Source organism: Aedes albopictus, chromosome 2 (genome assembly GCF_035046485.1).
Source record: "Aedes albopictus strain Foshan chromosome 2, AalbF5, whole genome shotgun sequence".
Taxonomy (NCBI): Eukaryota; Metazoa; Arthropoda; class Insecta; order Diptera; family Culicidae; genus Aedes; species Aedes albopictus.
This window is the reverse complement of record NC_085137.1, coordinates 888,158-904,754: the sequence shown is the minus strand read 5'-3', so window position 1 is coordinate 904,754 and position 16,597 is coordinate 888,158. Positions and strand designations below refer to the sequence as shown.

Below are 16,597 nucleotides of genomic sequence, written 5' to 3'. Positions count from 1 at the left end.
AACTGTTAAGCGTGCTTTCGTATAGAGCTGGAACGGATGTGGTGGACAATGATGATAATGATGCTTTGGTTGACAATCATGAGTACGCTACGTGCGCTTGAAAAGTTGTAGAAGTCATAAACGACAGAGATCAGGAAGAGAAAAGGCTATTAACTAGCCGATGACGAAGATCATTGAGGCGTCGACGTTTCGGCCTCTGGATTTGGCCATTTTCAAGAGTCTCTTAAATTATGTGTTAAAATTTTAACATTTAACAATCGCTTCGAAGTATTGGCTTTGCATCCTTTTGGGGGCAACGAAAACATAGCTGACGGTAATCTATGCTCCCCTTGGAATTCTACAACTACTCTAAAACGCTTTTGGGATAGTGTGAATTCTGACAAGTATACATTGAAGAATCCTGCCAAGATTCTATGAAGGAATCTTTGAAAAAATACCAGGAAGAATCCCTGAAGAAATTTTTCTAGAAACCTCTAAAGCAATCCATAACGAAATCCTGATGAGTGATGAGGAGGAATTACTGGAGAGATCCCGAGAGGAATCACTGAAAAAGTCCCGGGAAGAATCTTTCAAGGATTACTAGCAGCAATCCTGGCACGTATACCTAAAAAAATCTCACAAAGATTTTTGGAATATATCTCGACAGGAATCTTTGAAAGAATACAAGAAGAAATCCGTGAAGTAATCCTGAAAGAATCCTTTGAGGATTTTCTAAAGTACAAAAATCCCTGTAGTAGTTCCTGAAGGAATTCCTAAGAAAACCCTTAATTGAACGCTTATAGCCGGGGTTTTCAGATTAATAAATTCAGATTAATAAATACAAAGTACAACAAAACAAAGTCAAACCGCAATCACTTTACAAGCGAAAAACTACCGAATGTTCAAACGTTGAATCTACGACATATTTCTACACTCTCAATACGAACTTTGGCACCACTTGCGAGACCAGAGGAGATGCAGCGGCATGCAATCACGCACAAGACACTACACGCTAAAACCGCTCAGCACTAAAGTGCATAATTTCCAGACTACACCAAAAATATGTAACCCTCACACATTTACAAAATCATCTCCAGCGTCCACAAAATCGTGAAATTCGCAAAAAAAATGTACGGTGAATGTGTACTTGTTACACATTTTTGGTGTTGTCTGGAAATTATGCACTTAGCGTGTAAAACATATCCGGAAGGCGTTGTGATGTCTAACGATTGAACTATCATTCTATCCACGAAAATTAAAACTGTTTTGTTTATTTTATCATAAAACAAAGGAAATAGAACGCAATAAAATCACGTTATATTAAAAAAAAAAGATGAGCTCCTTCGATTAGGTTATAGAAAATAGCAATATTTTATTCACTAGACAACCCAATCCACCCCAACTCACCCACGAAAGAGCCATTTGGATGGTGAATCACTGGCGCGAAAGTAATGTGACGAGCAGATAATAACACTTCTGCACGCGGCAACGCCTACTACTTTTTATCCATAATGCTACTACTTCGGTGTACCAACATAAATATTGTTTATCGGTTTCACTGAAAAGAAGGCATTCACTCTAGCAATCATGATACTGCTTAGGAAATTATTTCTGATTAACTAGAGCTCTGCCTTTAGTAAAATAGTATGAGATCCCAATGCATAGTGTAAAAAACAGTGCAAACCGGCACTAAATTCTGTATCTCACGAATGCATCCAATTTTCAAATGAACAAAACGGTTTTAGGCGTAAAACTGTCTGAATAATCGAATGAAAGTGGTTAAACAGACCGCACGGATTATTAACCTGCTCGTTTTGCCCTAATTCGCCTGTTTTTATTGACTTTTATATGAAAGTAGCTCTAAAAACTTATGATGCGATTTTCCTTGTAAAAATTTTCTGATTGATTAAGATGTAGAGAATCGATGGGAACTGATTGCGGTGACCGCGCGAATGTAATTATGCTCTTTTTACCCTAATTTCAGGAAAATATATAAGCAACATAGGGCGGAATTAAAAGGTACGAAACTGATTACACTCATTCAAAGAGGGTATTCTGCTTAGAGGGTTCGAAAAGTCGGTACAAGAAAAAATATATTGAGTTTAATAGGAAATTAGCTCTATAACTCGCAAGATACTTATGGTTGGTACGCTAAGACGTGTTTATTTAGAGAATTAAGATACAAGGAATCGATTAGAAGTGATTACAGTACCCGCATTACTGTAATTATTCTGCAAGGAATCAAAAAACTATCCATAAATATTCTTCCAGCTTTTCCACAGCATGATTGCCTCCAAAAAGCTAGTTTTGAGACGTATTTGGCTTTCCCGAATTTATATAACTTTTGCTCAATTCCTATAGCATTGATGTCAAAGAAGCAAATAATCACAAAACATGAGAGAATATGATGCCGTTTTAAAATATCCAACTTATTACGTATATTAGGGTGTTCCATAACAAAATCTACCAAAAAATCATTTTTTAAAGGTTTTTCTGATTACAATGTGATAATTACACATGTTTCCTTCAATTTTATTGTAACACGTTGTTCGGAGCAAACAAGTATATTTTTCAATTTATGCCGAAAGAATTAAGTTTTGACAAGATTTAGTGTTAGTTCTGATTTTTTGAAGTTCAAAAATAGTCGAAAAAACGCAAAATTCATTTGATGCACCTTTTAATTTCAATGGATTCGGTTGAAATTTTGACCAGTTACCAGTAAAACGATTATAATTGCAGCCACACTTCTTACCATATCACCCGTAAGTTTCTTGTGAAGTATAAAGCTTATATTATACGAAACTCAGTATATGTGGGGAATAAGGGTAGGATAAGCATCATCACATTCACGCTGTCGCTACAATTACTTCTAATCGATTTCTTGTGTCCTAATCCACTGAAGAAACTCTTCATAGGATACCAGCCTTAATTTTTTTGTGAGTTATATAGCTAATTTCATACAAAACTTAATATTTGTGGAGAATTAGAGTAAAATGAGCATAACTACATTCACGCGGTCACTGCAATGATTTTTAATCGATTGCGTGTATTATAATCCACTGAAGAAACTAATCTTAGCACACCATTCAATATTTTCTTGAGAGTTATGGAACTAATTTAAATACATGTAAAGAATTAGGGTGAAATGAGCACTTTACGTGGTCATCAAAATCACTTCTTATCTCTTACTTGTATATTAATCCTCAAAATAAATACTTCTTAACATACCACCCATAAGTTTCATGTAAGTTATGGAGCTTATTTGATGCAAAACTCGATATACGTGGGGATTAGGGTCAAATGAGCATAATAACATTCACGCGGTCACTACAATCACTTCCAATCGATTCTCTACATCTGATTCCTGCTGTTGGGACAGCAACGGAAAGTTATTCGGACGGTCTAGTAGCACGACTCGTTTGTGGGTTCCACATGAATCAGCTTTTTAGCTGCAATATATTTTAATCCAATTAGCACATAATTGAACATTAAATGGATAGTTTTACTTACATTTCTAGTCCTCAAATTCAAATCTGTCCGCTGTCCAACAATTTTAATCTAGGTTTTAATGACTTTTAACTAGTTTTAGGATATATTTTAACAATTCAATGTGTTGTGTTCTAGTTGTAAGCCAATTCTGTTTGTTTTGTCTGCATGTAGCTATAGTTAGGTAGGGATAATTCAATCAATTCTGCATGACACATTCAATACTGTTGCGTACGTTGTCGACTCTTACATACTACGATCTTCTACTGTGAGTGGATCGAGTGACCCTGTCGCACCGGGGTGCAGGTTTCTGCTCGTTCGGAACATCCCCCGACCCGTATTGCTTGAAGTCTACTTCAGCGGTACCTCCTACTTCCAGAACTGCCAATTTCGCTACCGACCGCACCAGCAATCCTGCACTGGTTGTCGCTACTTCCGCATTGCGTATACGGCCGTCCCGTCCTGGAAACACGCGAACAACTCGTCCTCTGACCCAGCCATTCCGTACTCGATCCTCCACAACAATCACTAGATCGCCGACTTGTACGGGTTTGTATTCTCTGAACCACTTGGTGCGTTTCGTGATCGTTGGAAGATATTCCTTGATCCACCGAGCCCAGAATCTGTCTAACAGTTGTTTGCACAGGTCCCAGTTACACCTTGCTGTCGCCCTCTCCTCGATCGGTTCTCTGGCCGGCTGATTGACGCCGCTAGTGCTCAGCATTAGGAAGCAGTTCGGTGTGAGGGCTTCCTGCTCTTCAGAATCGATTGGGAGATATGTCAGCGGCCTCGAGTTCACGATGGATTCCGCTTCCACCAGGAGCGTACGGAGGGTCTCATCATCCGGCTTGCCCCCGATTGACAGTGATGCCAGCGAGCTTTACACCGACCGGACCATGCGCTCCCAAGATCCCCCCATATGCGGCGTGGAAGGTGGATTGAAACGCCACTGTGTATCCGTATTGGTGAAGGTACTAGCGAGGTTGCTGTTGATCTGCTGGAGTTCCATCTTCAGGTCACGGTTTGCACCCACAAAGTTCGTTCCTCTATCGCTAAAGATTTCCCTCGGGGCCCCCCTCCGTGCAACGAAACGCCTTACCGCCATCTTGCAGGACTCCGTTGTGAGGTTGTGCACCACTTCAAGATGCACTGCGCGTATGGTCAAGCAGGTAAATAACGCGACCCAACGTTTCACCTCGCTGCGTCCCTGCTTCACCAACATCGGCCCGAAGTAGTCCACGCCGACGTAAGTGAATGGCCTAACGTGCGATACCGTCCTTGCTTGTGGCAATGGAGCCATTCTCGGGATTTCTGGAACTGCCTTGTAGACTTTGCACCACTGACACAGCTTTCCGGCCTGCTTGAAGGCAACTCTCATCTCCGACACGTGGAACCTTTGACGCATCTCATTTACCGCTGTTTCCGCATTGCAGTGCTTGTACTGCCGATGATACCAATCTACCAGAAGTGTAGTGCCGCCGTGTCGCTTGGGCAGAATAACTGGGAACTTAAAGTCGAACGAAACCTGCTGTGCACCTGCGATTCTACCGTCCATTCGCATGACGTCCTGCTCGTCCAGAAAAGGAGAAAACTTGCGAATCTTGCTGGTCCTGTCCAGCTGCAGTTGTTCACCAGCGGGAAGTTGCTGATTACGCTTGAGAATAACGATCTCGTCCCCGAAAGTTTCGTGCTGGATAAGCTTGAAAATGGTTGTCTCCACACGTTGTAGTTCATCTCGAGTTAGCCATTCCGTACAACTTGTAGGCTGCTTCTTGACTTTGCAACGAAGATTGTGCACGAACCTGTGCACGTAGGCTACAGCGCGGACCAGGCGCTCCCATTTTGAGAACCGCCCAAACTGCAACAGTTGTTCCTGGGCTACGTCGTGATGAAGGTGAACCGGACGAAGCTCCTCAGACGACTCGTTGCCTTTCATTGTTTGCTGAGGCCACGAATCCGGGTGCTCGTAGAGGAACTTTGGAGCTTGAAACCAGCGACTGCCGGAAGTGATATCGGGGCCTTTTCCCCACTTAGTAGCCTCGTCGGCCACATTCAAACGAGACGGCACCCAGCGCCATTCATCGACCTGCGTGAGATCGTGGATTTCAGTTAGCCTGAATGCGACAAATTGCCGATATTTTCGGGGATCTGCTCGCAACCAGGAGAGGAAGGTGCAGGAATCACTCCAAAATGTTTTGCGCCTAATCGGAATCGTGTGGTTCTCAACAACATATTTTGAAAGCCTGGCCAAGAACAGCTGCTGACAACTCCAACCTGGGAATGGATAATAGCTTCAGAGGCGCAACCTTCGTTTTTGCCGAAACCAACGAGCATCGAACTGTTGTTCCTTCGACAATCCGGAAATACGCCACTGCAGCAAAGGCTTCTTCGGATGCGTCCACAAAAATGTGCAGCTCCGCAGTCCTGTAGTCTTCAGAGGAGTAGCCAGGGAAGTAGCAACGTGGGATTTCGATTCGGTCCAGCTGCTGCAGTAATTTGATCCACCGCTGCCATTGCTCTAGAAGTACTTCCGAAATGCGTTCGTCCCAACCGATCCCAGAGCGCCAGATGTGCTGTACAAGCACCTTTCCGTGGACTACGAAGATGGCTACCAGTCCGATGGGGTCGAAGATGCTCATTACGGTTCGCAGAACTTCTCTTTTGGTCGGAACGGCGTCGCTCAGAAGAAGAACCTGGATTTCTTCCCTGAACACTCCTTGGAATACGAAGACATCCGATTCCGGCTTCCAGGTCATGCCAAGAACGCGTTCGTACGCGGCAGACTTATCGATCCAAACTTTCTTTGCAGATTCCGTTTGTTGTTCCCCGACCCGTGTGAGAACGTGATTCGAGTTCGACAGCCAGTTTCGTATATCAAATCCAGCCTTCGAGTGCACTAACTTCACCTGTTCTGCAAGTTCCACTGCATCCTGTTCGGTATCCACACTGCACAGAAAATCGTCGACATAATGGTGTTTCGTTATCGCCTCCGCTGCCTGCGGAAACTCGTCGGCAAACTCCTCGGCGTTCCGGTTTTTTACGTACTGGGCTGCAGAAGGAGAGCAGGTGGAGCCAAACGTCGCTACGTCCATGACGAACACCTCGAATTGCTTGGACGGATCGTCTCGCCATAGGAATAACTGAGCCGACCGGTCCTCAGGGCGAATCAAGATCTGGTGGAACATCTCGCAGATATCGGCACTAATAGCTACCTCGAACTGGCGAAATGAAGACAAAACGGCTGGAAGCGGTGCGAGAAAATCCGGACCAGACAGAAGAGCAGAGTTAAACGACTGGCCTTGAACTTTGGCGGCCGCATCCCACACTAGTCGCACCTTGTTCGGCTTCCTCGGGTTCGTAACAACGTTCAGTGGCAGAAACCAAGTCCGCTTAGGATCGAAGCTAGCTAGTTCGTCTGGACTCGCCTTATGAGCATACCCCTTGGCTTGGTATTGACTGATCTGGGTCTTCACGTTGTCGTATAGATCAGGTTTGGATGCTAGACGACGCTCGAGACAGCAGAATCGCTTTTCCGCCATGGGCCGGCTGTTTGGGAATTCCACATGATCGTATTTCCAAAGCAAGCCGGTTTGGAATCGACCTGACTCCGTCCGTACGGTAGTGGCTTCGAGGATCTGCCTGGCACGTCTATCGTCGTTGTTTTCTATTGCAGAAGATGTAGCATTCACACTTTCCAATGCGAAAAACTCCTTCACGAGGTCGTGGAGCTCTTGATCGGGCGAACGGACGGAAATGTGGAATAGCTTGTTAGCGGATTGTTCGGCTTCTGTGGATGTGCTTCCATAGACTGTCCAGCCCAATCTAGTTTTAGCTGCGATCGGGCTGCCTCTAGCTCCTTCTCTGCTTTTCCGAGTTGCCATCACGAAGGAATTGTCCAGACCGATTAAGATCGTAGGAACGGCGTCTGTGTAGCTGTGGACAGGTAGTCCCTGCAGATGCGGATACTGTTCGGAAAGTACGCTGAAATCCAACGACTGCACTGGAAGGTTGAGACTCTTAACGGTATGCACTTCCTTCAAATCGAGCCTCGTTGAGTTCGTTGCACCGGAAATCTGCAGCTTTATCACTTGTGAATCGTCTTCTACTCGTTCAACACCACTGGTCCACTGCAAGCAGAGTGGATGTATGGCACCGGTGACTCCAAGTTCTTCTGCTACCTGCGCTTCCACCAAAGTTATGGATGAACCATCGTCGAGAAAGGCGTACGTTCTGATGGTTTTGCCATTCCCGTGTAGCGACACCGGAATAATACGGAACAGAACAGCTTGCTGGAACTGCCGATGAACGGTAACCGTGCTTGTAGTCTTTGGAGTGTCGGTAGCTCGGGATAACTGTGGATTCCCTGGATGAAGAAGCTTGTGATGACGATCCTCGCAACCATTCTCCCCACAGTTGCTTGCCTTGCATGGGAACTTGCCGTGAGAGCCCAAACAGCGACGACAGAGAAATCGCTCTTGCACTAGTTTCCAGCGGTCTGCAAGTTGCATCTTCCGGAAGGAGTGGCAGTCCTTTATTCTGTGTCCGCCCTTCTTGCAGGCCGCACAGGGTTTCGGCTTGTTCTCCTGACGGTTGACGGAAACGCTTTCCACTGCCTTCTCCTCAGAGGTGTGCACGAACATTTTCTCCTTCGTCTTCGGTTTCTCCTGCTTGCCACGATGTCCATCTGTTTCGTTGAGAAACGTCACTTCACTGGCGGCTGTCACGATCTGGTCCATGTAGCTGCCAAACGTGGTGAGATCTGCGATGGCATATTGCCGCTTGAAGAGCGACCAGTTTAGCTTGAGGGTAGCTGGCAGCTTACTCACCAACTCCTGAAGCAACAGAGGATTCGAAAGGTGATCCTGTAGACCCGCTGCCTGGAGGTGGCTGCAAAGGTTTTTGCATGCCAAACCGAAACCGATCAGACTCTCCAGGTGTTCCGATTTTGGGGTCGGCGTCGCGCGAAGCTTGGAAAGTAGAGAGTTGATGATTTGCTCTGGACGTCCGTACAGCGTTTTCAACGTGTCGATGATTAACGGTACAGAAGATGGATGCATCAGATGGCTTCGAACTGCCTCCAACGCGTTTCCCTTTAGGCACCGCTGCAGCCGCATCAGGTTCTCGCCATCGGAATATCCGCACATGTCTGTCGTATTCTGGTAGCAGCTCAGGAACAACGGCCACTCGACTGGATCACCGGTGAAAGCAGGGAGCTCTCTGGGCACGACGTGTCTGGCGGCGAGTTGCTGTGAGTTTGGACCGAATAGCTGCCGCCGAGCAACATCGTTGGCAGCGGAGACGGGAGCGGTGATGGGGGCAGATGCGGGAACCATCGGCGACATTATTGGAGACAATCGAGAGGAAACTGTATGCACGGAGGGGGGAGTAGAATGGGCTTGAGGTGTACTCATATGCGCCGGCACGAATGGTAGAATGGGGGGAAGTAAGCATGGCCCGGTGGGCGGAGGGGGTGTTTTATTTATTTGTTCAACAGCTCGTGTCGGTAGCGACAGATCAACCGAGCTCAAAACATTCAATTGCGGTACAAATGCAGAAATAGTATTGCAGCACGTATGACTTACCGAGCTGGTGACTTTGTTATTACCGTCGCTGGTAGGCAGATCGTACGCAACTTTGCGCGCTGGCTTTGGCACATTCACCGTCGATGATTGTGTCGGCTGGAAGTGCCGAGGTTCGTCCGGGTGTCGATCTAGGGTCTGGCCTTGACAAGGTGTCTTAGCCAACAACTGTTGCTGGAAACTGTCCACACGCTGTTGCAGCTCACTTAGCTGCTCCATCAAAGCCTCCGGGGTGCGTGTTGGCGAAATGGAAAAATTCACCGCAGTCGGCAACGCACGATGATCCGTCGAAATTGTTGTGCAACCACCTACTGCGCCTTCACAATCGGTTGCACAGTTTACTGCAGTCGTTTGGTCGGTGTTTTTAGCCAGCAGATGTGCGAGCCGATGACGGGTTGGAGTGAACGATGAACTAGCTGCACACTGTACCTTCGGCGCCACCTGATCCACTGTATTCGGGTTGATGGATAACGATCGCATGTCCAGCACACTCGATTCATCCATGATCATGACACTAGTTGTCACTGCGACCGCTGGAGGGAAATCCTTGGGTATTGTGCCGGTCCGAGACTGAGTACCCACGGGAATCACTGGGGGTTCGGTGGTTGTACTGGTAGTCGGGACAATCTGGCTCTGTACCCAATCGTGAGTCCTCTGCGAACTGCCATGGGACGATCGACGAGTTCTGCCGCTACTGCTACTGCCTTGTCCATCCTCAAGCTGCGCCTGCAGGATTTCGTACTTCCTGGCGAGAAATTCTTTTTCCAGGCGCTTTTCCTCCTCGAGCCGCTGCAGATCGAGAGAAGCACGTAAAGCACGGGAACTAGCCTTGGATGATCTGCTCTTGCGGGAACGGGTGTTGGTCGATCCACTCGGAACATTCATAACCGCAGCGTCATTGTTTGATCCTACTGGATGGCCTACCAAGTTGAGGTTAGGATCACTGTCTCGCTGCAGACCAGTACCTTCTGGCTGCTGCTGATTCGGTGGCACTCCTTGGCCAGAAATATTTGCGGAATTCGGCATCTCCGCGAGATTTCTCTTAGAAATCTAAAAAGTATGTTGGGACAGCAACGGAAAGTTATTCGGACGGTCTAGTAGCACGACTCGTTTGTGGGTTCCACATGAATCAGCTTTTTAGCTGCAATATATTTTAATCCAATTAGCACATAATTGAACATTAAATGGATAGTTTTACTTACATTTCTAGTCCTCAAATTCAAATCTGTCCGCTGTCCAACAATTTTAATCTAGGTTTTAATGACTTTTAACTAGTTTTAGGATATATTTTAACAATTCAATGTGTTGTGTTCTAGTTGTAAGCCAATTCTGTTTGTTTTGTCTGCATGTAGCTATAGTTAGGTAGGGATAATTCAATCAATTCTGCATGACACATTCAATACTGTTGCGTACGTTGTCGACTCTTACATACTACGATTTTCTACTGTGAGTGGATCGAGTGACCCTGTCGCACCGGGGTGCAGGTTTCTGCTCGTTCGGAACACCTGCAGAAAAGTCCTTCAAAGCAAACCGCATTCATATTTCATAAATGTTTCAGAGCTTGTTTCATTTAAAGTCAATAAAAACTGAGGAATTTGGGCAAAATGAGTAGGATAATGATCTGTGCGGTCTGTTTAACCACTTTCATTCAATTATTCAGACAATTTTACGCTTACAACCGTTTTGTTCATTTGAAAAACTGGATGCGCTTTTGAAAATTTAGTGTCAATTTGCACTGTTTTTATTTTCACTGTGCAATGCATTGAAAAGTTCATGAAAATGTGAACATGAGGGCGAGAATGGGAACACTCACTTGCCATTTACTCAGCTCAGAAACCATCTACTAAAAATAGTTTATGGAGGACTTTTAATTTTGTAGTTTTATCTAAAAGTTTGAAAATTATAGGTCGCACACGCGTACCAAAATCGTGAGAGAATTACAAAGGCTACTCTCCACGCTGTGCATGTAAATTACACTCACTTCGTGGAGAGTCGCTTTCATAGCTTTGTCACGACTTTGGTAAGCGTGTGCGACCTATGCTTTATTCGGCAAACTTTTAGATGCTAGTACATAGCTGAGAAAATCTTGAAAATTAGAAGACACAGAATGTTGATTAAAAGGCAAACTGAGAGATGAAATAAATTGTGAAAAAGTTGCGTTCTGGTGGGATTCGAACCCACGACTTCGTATTCGCTAGACTGGTTCTTCAACCTGCTAAGCAATAGACCAGTAACGATTCTGCAGTGTGGAAAGCCAAATTGACTCTGAACGTCCCCATGAACACTCCTATTTTCATAATTTCATCTTTCTCTCGGCTTAGATGCCAACCTCTCAACACGCTCGTGGATGTGCCTTCTAATTATACAAGCGAAAGCGATAAAACGATTCGACCGTACCGCGACTTACCCTCGCACTCCGCATATCTACCCAGCTAACACAAAGTCTTATTTGATGTTGAATAGGATGCTAAAGAGGAGGCCATATGCGTACCTGTTTCCCTTTAACCGCGTGTGAAGTGTGCGTATATCGCTTCCACTTTTGCATCCTATCCAACATCATATGTGATCCTATGGTGGCTGGGTAGGCATCGAACCGTATGCCGGTGTCTATCAAGTTAATATGCCTCAAGAGCTCGGTTTGGTCACACACTCAAGCGACCAACCTAGTTGCATTTCATCGATGACAGAATTCCAGGATGAACTTCCGGAGGAATTCCAGAAGGATCTGTAGAACAACCAGAAGAAAACTCTAAAGGAATCCAGAAAAGAGTTACTAGAGGACTTTACTGGATGGAGTTTCTGAAAAAAAAATCCAGAAGCAGTTTTTGGAAGAAGTTCCTAGAGAGTTCCGGAAGAAGTTTCCGGAAAAAAAATCCGGAAAGAGATCCCGACAGCAGGGATGGCATTCCGCATTCAAAATGTGCATTTTTTTTTTTCATAATAAAACTGCGCACACTTGCAAACACACTGAGGAGCATGCCATCCCTGCCCGACAGAAATTCCTGGAAAATGTTTTTGGGGAAATCTCCGCAGCAACTCCCGGAGTTGAGTCTCAAAAAGAGTTTTTGGAGGATTGCCGGTAGAAGCTTCCAGATGAATTCCAGATGTTCCCAAACGAATCTCGGAATTAGTTCATGGAGGAATTCAGGGAAGAATTCATGAATGATTCCCGAAAGCAGTTTCTAGAAGAATCCTGGAAGAAATGGCCGGAACAATCCCGTAAAGAGTTTCCGAAACAAATCTGGAAGAAGTTCCTGAAGGAATTTCCGGATGAATTCCGGAAGAAGTTCTTCAAGCAGTCCCGGGCGTAGTTTCTAGGAACTCCAGAAGCATATCTTATGGGATTTTGATGGAATTCCGGGAGTTCCTGAAGAAATTATGGAATGAATTTTTGCAGCAAGAATTTCTGGAGGAATCCTGGAAGAAATCTTTGGTGATATTCCCCGAAGGCTTCCAGAAGGAGCTTTTGGTGTAATCTCGGAAGCAAATCCTTAAGAAATTGTTTTCTAGTTGTTTGCATTATAAATTGGTTCTTCGTTTCAATTCTTCATTACACCAATCAAACTAACATAGAAAATGTTTAACAGTTCTCCGGTCACTTGAACGATTACACACAAGCAATATAAAGACAAAACATATTTTCTACTCTATCGAACTTGTTGCCGTCAAGTGACCTGAGAAATGTCAAACATTTTTGAGGTTAGGTTCTGTGGTGTAATAAAGAATCTCTTCATTTTTTATGGTCCGGTCCATTCAGTATCGAAATGTGTTACACATAAGAAACTAGTTTGGTTAAAAGTAGTCCGAACCATCCGAATAATCCGTCCCCAACATATAGTTATAGGTTTGACATTTTTCAATACAAATTCCATATTGTAATATTGCTGAAATCATGTCCCTTGGTAACAATCAAGCCTGATTCAAATTCGACAAAAGGTTCAATTTGTTCAATCCTTTTTGTCCAACGAGCTGAAAATTGCACTTTCACGTATGTACAATGGTTTGTACCCGTGTTGCCTAGCTGGCATTTTATTTCGGGCAAAGGATAAAAATCTGCTCGTTTCTTGTTCGTGTCATCCATCCTACGTGATAGCCGTTGTCATAGGGTAGGGTTTGTTGTACTAGGAATCGTCGAAACAGTAGCACATTCCATGGCACACTGCGCCGGAAATATAACGGATCTCTGAGTCAACCACGCAAACAGCAGCGAGCGCAGCGAGTGTGCAGCACCATGCATGTTTGTCATCATCCTTTCGGTGCGGCATAGTTGGGGTAGTAGGCCGTGTCTGTTTCACTGCGAATGGGTAGCGGGGATAGTGGTTGATGTCGAGAAGAAGAGAGCGGAGTTGTTGAAAAGCAATACAATAAAAACGAGGAAATGTGTTGCAATATGTGTTATTTGAATGGAGTGCATCACTCAAACCGGCATTGTTTGTCGTCACCCGAGGCTAAACTGCGTAATGAACGATTGTTGTATTTATTTGTTCACGTGCGATAGTCGACAAACTGTTCTGGGTTATTGCAGAAGGATTCGCTTTTTTGAACGTGTTTGCTGAAAGCGTTGATGACTCTTTTGAACTTGTGTTAGCTTTGCTTGGGAATAAAAATGAAAAATGGTTTTTATGCATTTCGATGCGGTGTTGACGATAGTTAGAGTTGTATATTGTGTTTTCATAATGTCTGTCAATAAAAGAGATGATTTAACAGTGAGATGAATGTGAATGTCAATATTTGCATGTTTGTGTTTCAGTCAAGAAATGGGAAAATATTTTCGCAATTTTTATGTGTTTCTATCCAGAGTCATATAAATGGAAATTGTTTCGACTAATTCCAAAAACTGTCGGAACCAATAAAACACCCCCTATCGGAATAGCGATAGTGTACCTGATTGGAACAGTGATGCGCTGGAATAAATTATGACCGCAGGATCGAAGAGAATACTAGTTTTTATTGTTATAGGTACAGTAAGGACCCGATTTTGTCAGCCCCATTTTACGACAAACTTTTTGCTCTCGTTATCTCACGATCAAACTTTAACCAATTAATTTGTATGTATCATCAAACTACAGCAATAATACAGAACATAGGGGGATAAAATGTTTGAAAAACTGCTCAGGTTTTTTAGGAGAGCATAAAATGTGTTCCGAAAAGGGGCTGACAAAATCGGGTCACTTATGTATATGAATAACTGGTCTTGATGGTACTCACCCGAAGCATTCGAAATTAACCGAACTATTAAAGCACCATGCTTCCCCACGCCTCACAGCTTGCTTCGATCCACCACACCAAGAGCGCGTTTTGTCCTACACTGAAACAGGCGAGGCGAACCAGATAACATAAATTCTATTGGCGTCGCACGTACACGCACGCACAGTCATGGCATGCTACTGTGTCGCTCGCTGCATGATAAAAGGTTAGATTTGAATTTCAATTTTGCGATGAAGTGCTTGTGCATAATTGTGAAACCATTATTTGTGGAGATTAAATTTTGCATGTTAATTATTGTTGGACGGACTGGATGGCAAGAGAATTGGAGCTTGAAATCGAACTTCTAGATAATGGCTCCCGCTGGGGTAAAAGCTGTGTAACAATTTCTGATCAATTTATGTTTTGAGCATTATGAAAGTATGCAATAGATATAGGTTTCAAGGAGACATTGCAATTTTTGAACTCGTATATAAATGAAACAAAAAAAAAATACAGATAAAATTGGTATTGATTGATACACACAGTTGCACTATAAAACAGAAATCCGATGATTGTTAGACTACAATACATAAAGAGTTCCATCATTTCCGATTCGTATACAAATACGATAGACAACGTCATCCATCAGTGTCAACAAGCTGTCGCAATGAGATTGAAAAAGTTTTTCAACCGCTCTGGAGTTATTCCTCTCGTCTGTGAACAACATCAGTGAGATGATTTATATGCGGTTACCGTAAATTGCGTGTTGGAGAAATATCAGCTCAGACACGTGGAACCGAAATGAAGGAGAATATTAATACAATTTTCAGTAAAATTAGAAACCACATTTAATCCTGAAATGCCTGTTCGTTACTTTTTTGACGAAAATAGAATAGTATTACTAATTTCGGTAGTTTCGGTAATCGATTTTACCGAGGCACAGTGCAAAAACTGTAAAAAATATGAGAAAAAGGTAAGCAGTCCATTTTTTCTGTGTTCAGCTGTTCTATTTTTGTCAAAAATTGAACGTACACGGTATCCAAAATTATTCGTCAGCAGTTCTAAATGGCATGTTATTTTTGCTACTTTCGTCTAAAAATTAGTTTTCCATCGTTCTCGCTTTTCTACACTCAGCCAAATAAACCATAGATAATCATAAGGTCTAACTTATGAAATGGCCTTAGGCCTTTGGATATAAATCTATAAGACCCCAACATAGAAACGGCAGTATGAATTCACACATCCAATAAAATAGAATACGGCAAAGTTATTGCAAATTGAGTCCTCTGTTAAGGAAAAATGGGAACATTTGAATTTGAGACTTCACTGACACCCTAGAACATCCTGAACACCATAAAGTTTGGAGAAACAAACTAATTGACATACCAGTTGTTCTAAAACCTGAAATAGGATAAGGGTTACGTTCATTTGTATTCATTTAACCATCGTCAAGAATATCAGAAGTTGGATTATATTCTGGAATGTTCTAGGTATTCCAAACTGCCCTGTAGGAAAGTCCTTCAAATCTACTAGAACAATTTTATGTGTTTTTGCCATAAATAATAGCATTACATAATCTTTTGGAATCCGTTGTAACCGTTCGTCGAATTCGCTTGAGAGTTTTAAAACGCGATGGCGTTTGCGCCACTCTTGCGAACAAGAGACCATCGGTTCATTTTGAAGTTTGCCCGACCGTTTGACGACTCTTATCCCAAGGGCTCCTTCGAACAGCCGCTAATTTGAACTGAAACCCAAAACGCACTAATTTATACACACAAAAACAAACGAACTGAAACTATAACGGAAATTTACACCAAAACTGATCAAATTTTCATAACTCACAAAATACTCAAAAAAAAACTACACAGTTGAATCAAACTTAACGTAAAACACAAAACTTATGTCCAGTTTACATTGATGGTCATAGAGCAATTAACAACACGGAAAGACTCGAACACGACTACCACAAAGGCAATTCTCCACTGTCAAACAACTTACATAATCGTTACTCGATGAACGATTACCACAATGGGAACTCCTCAATGTCAATAAACTTACATAGCCGTGATCTTAACGTAATGGAACTACAGTTAGTTGCATCATCAACGCCTTCGTTGACGCATTCGCAAATCTAACTGTTTAAACTCGGATCATCAGAGTCCATCAGCCCATTGCGTCTGACCTCCTCCCTGACTCTCCTTAACGTAACGGAACTAAACCGCAGCTGATTGCACATCAAAACTCTGTTTGACTCATCTGAAATCAAGTACAGTCGGAACTCGCTCGTTGAGCCACAACCAAGCCACAACCTCCACCCAACCAACGAATTCGATTCGCTAGTTGGGTGAAGTGACAGCAGCACAAGG

At 43.6% G+C, this 16,597-nt stretch overlaps 1 protein-coding gene across 1 annotated transcript in view; it reads right to left on the bottom strand.

The window, feature by feature from the left end:
* Nucleotides 1–3,718: 3,718 nt before the first annotated feature.
* The window catches only part of LOC134285951 (uncharacterized), a 38,164-nt gene continuing 25,285 nt past the window's right edge, over nt 3,719–16,597 (bottom strand). Inside the window, exons 2-4 of the mRNA XM_062847508.1 lie at nt 5,740–10,094; nt 4,361–5,579; nt 3,719–4,312 (exon numbers count right to left, since the gene is read on the bottom strand). Of these exons, the coding sequence (XP_062703492.1) occupies nt 3,719–4,312; nt 4,361–5,579; nt 5,740–10,094 (6,168 nt within the window). The remainder of the gene's footprint in view (nt 4,313–4,360; nt 5,580–5,739; nt 10,095–16,597) is intronic.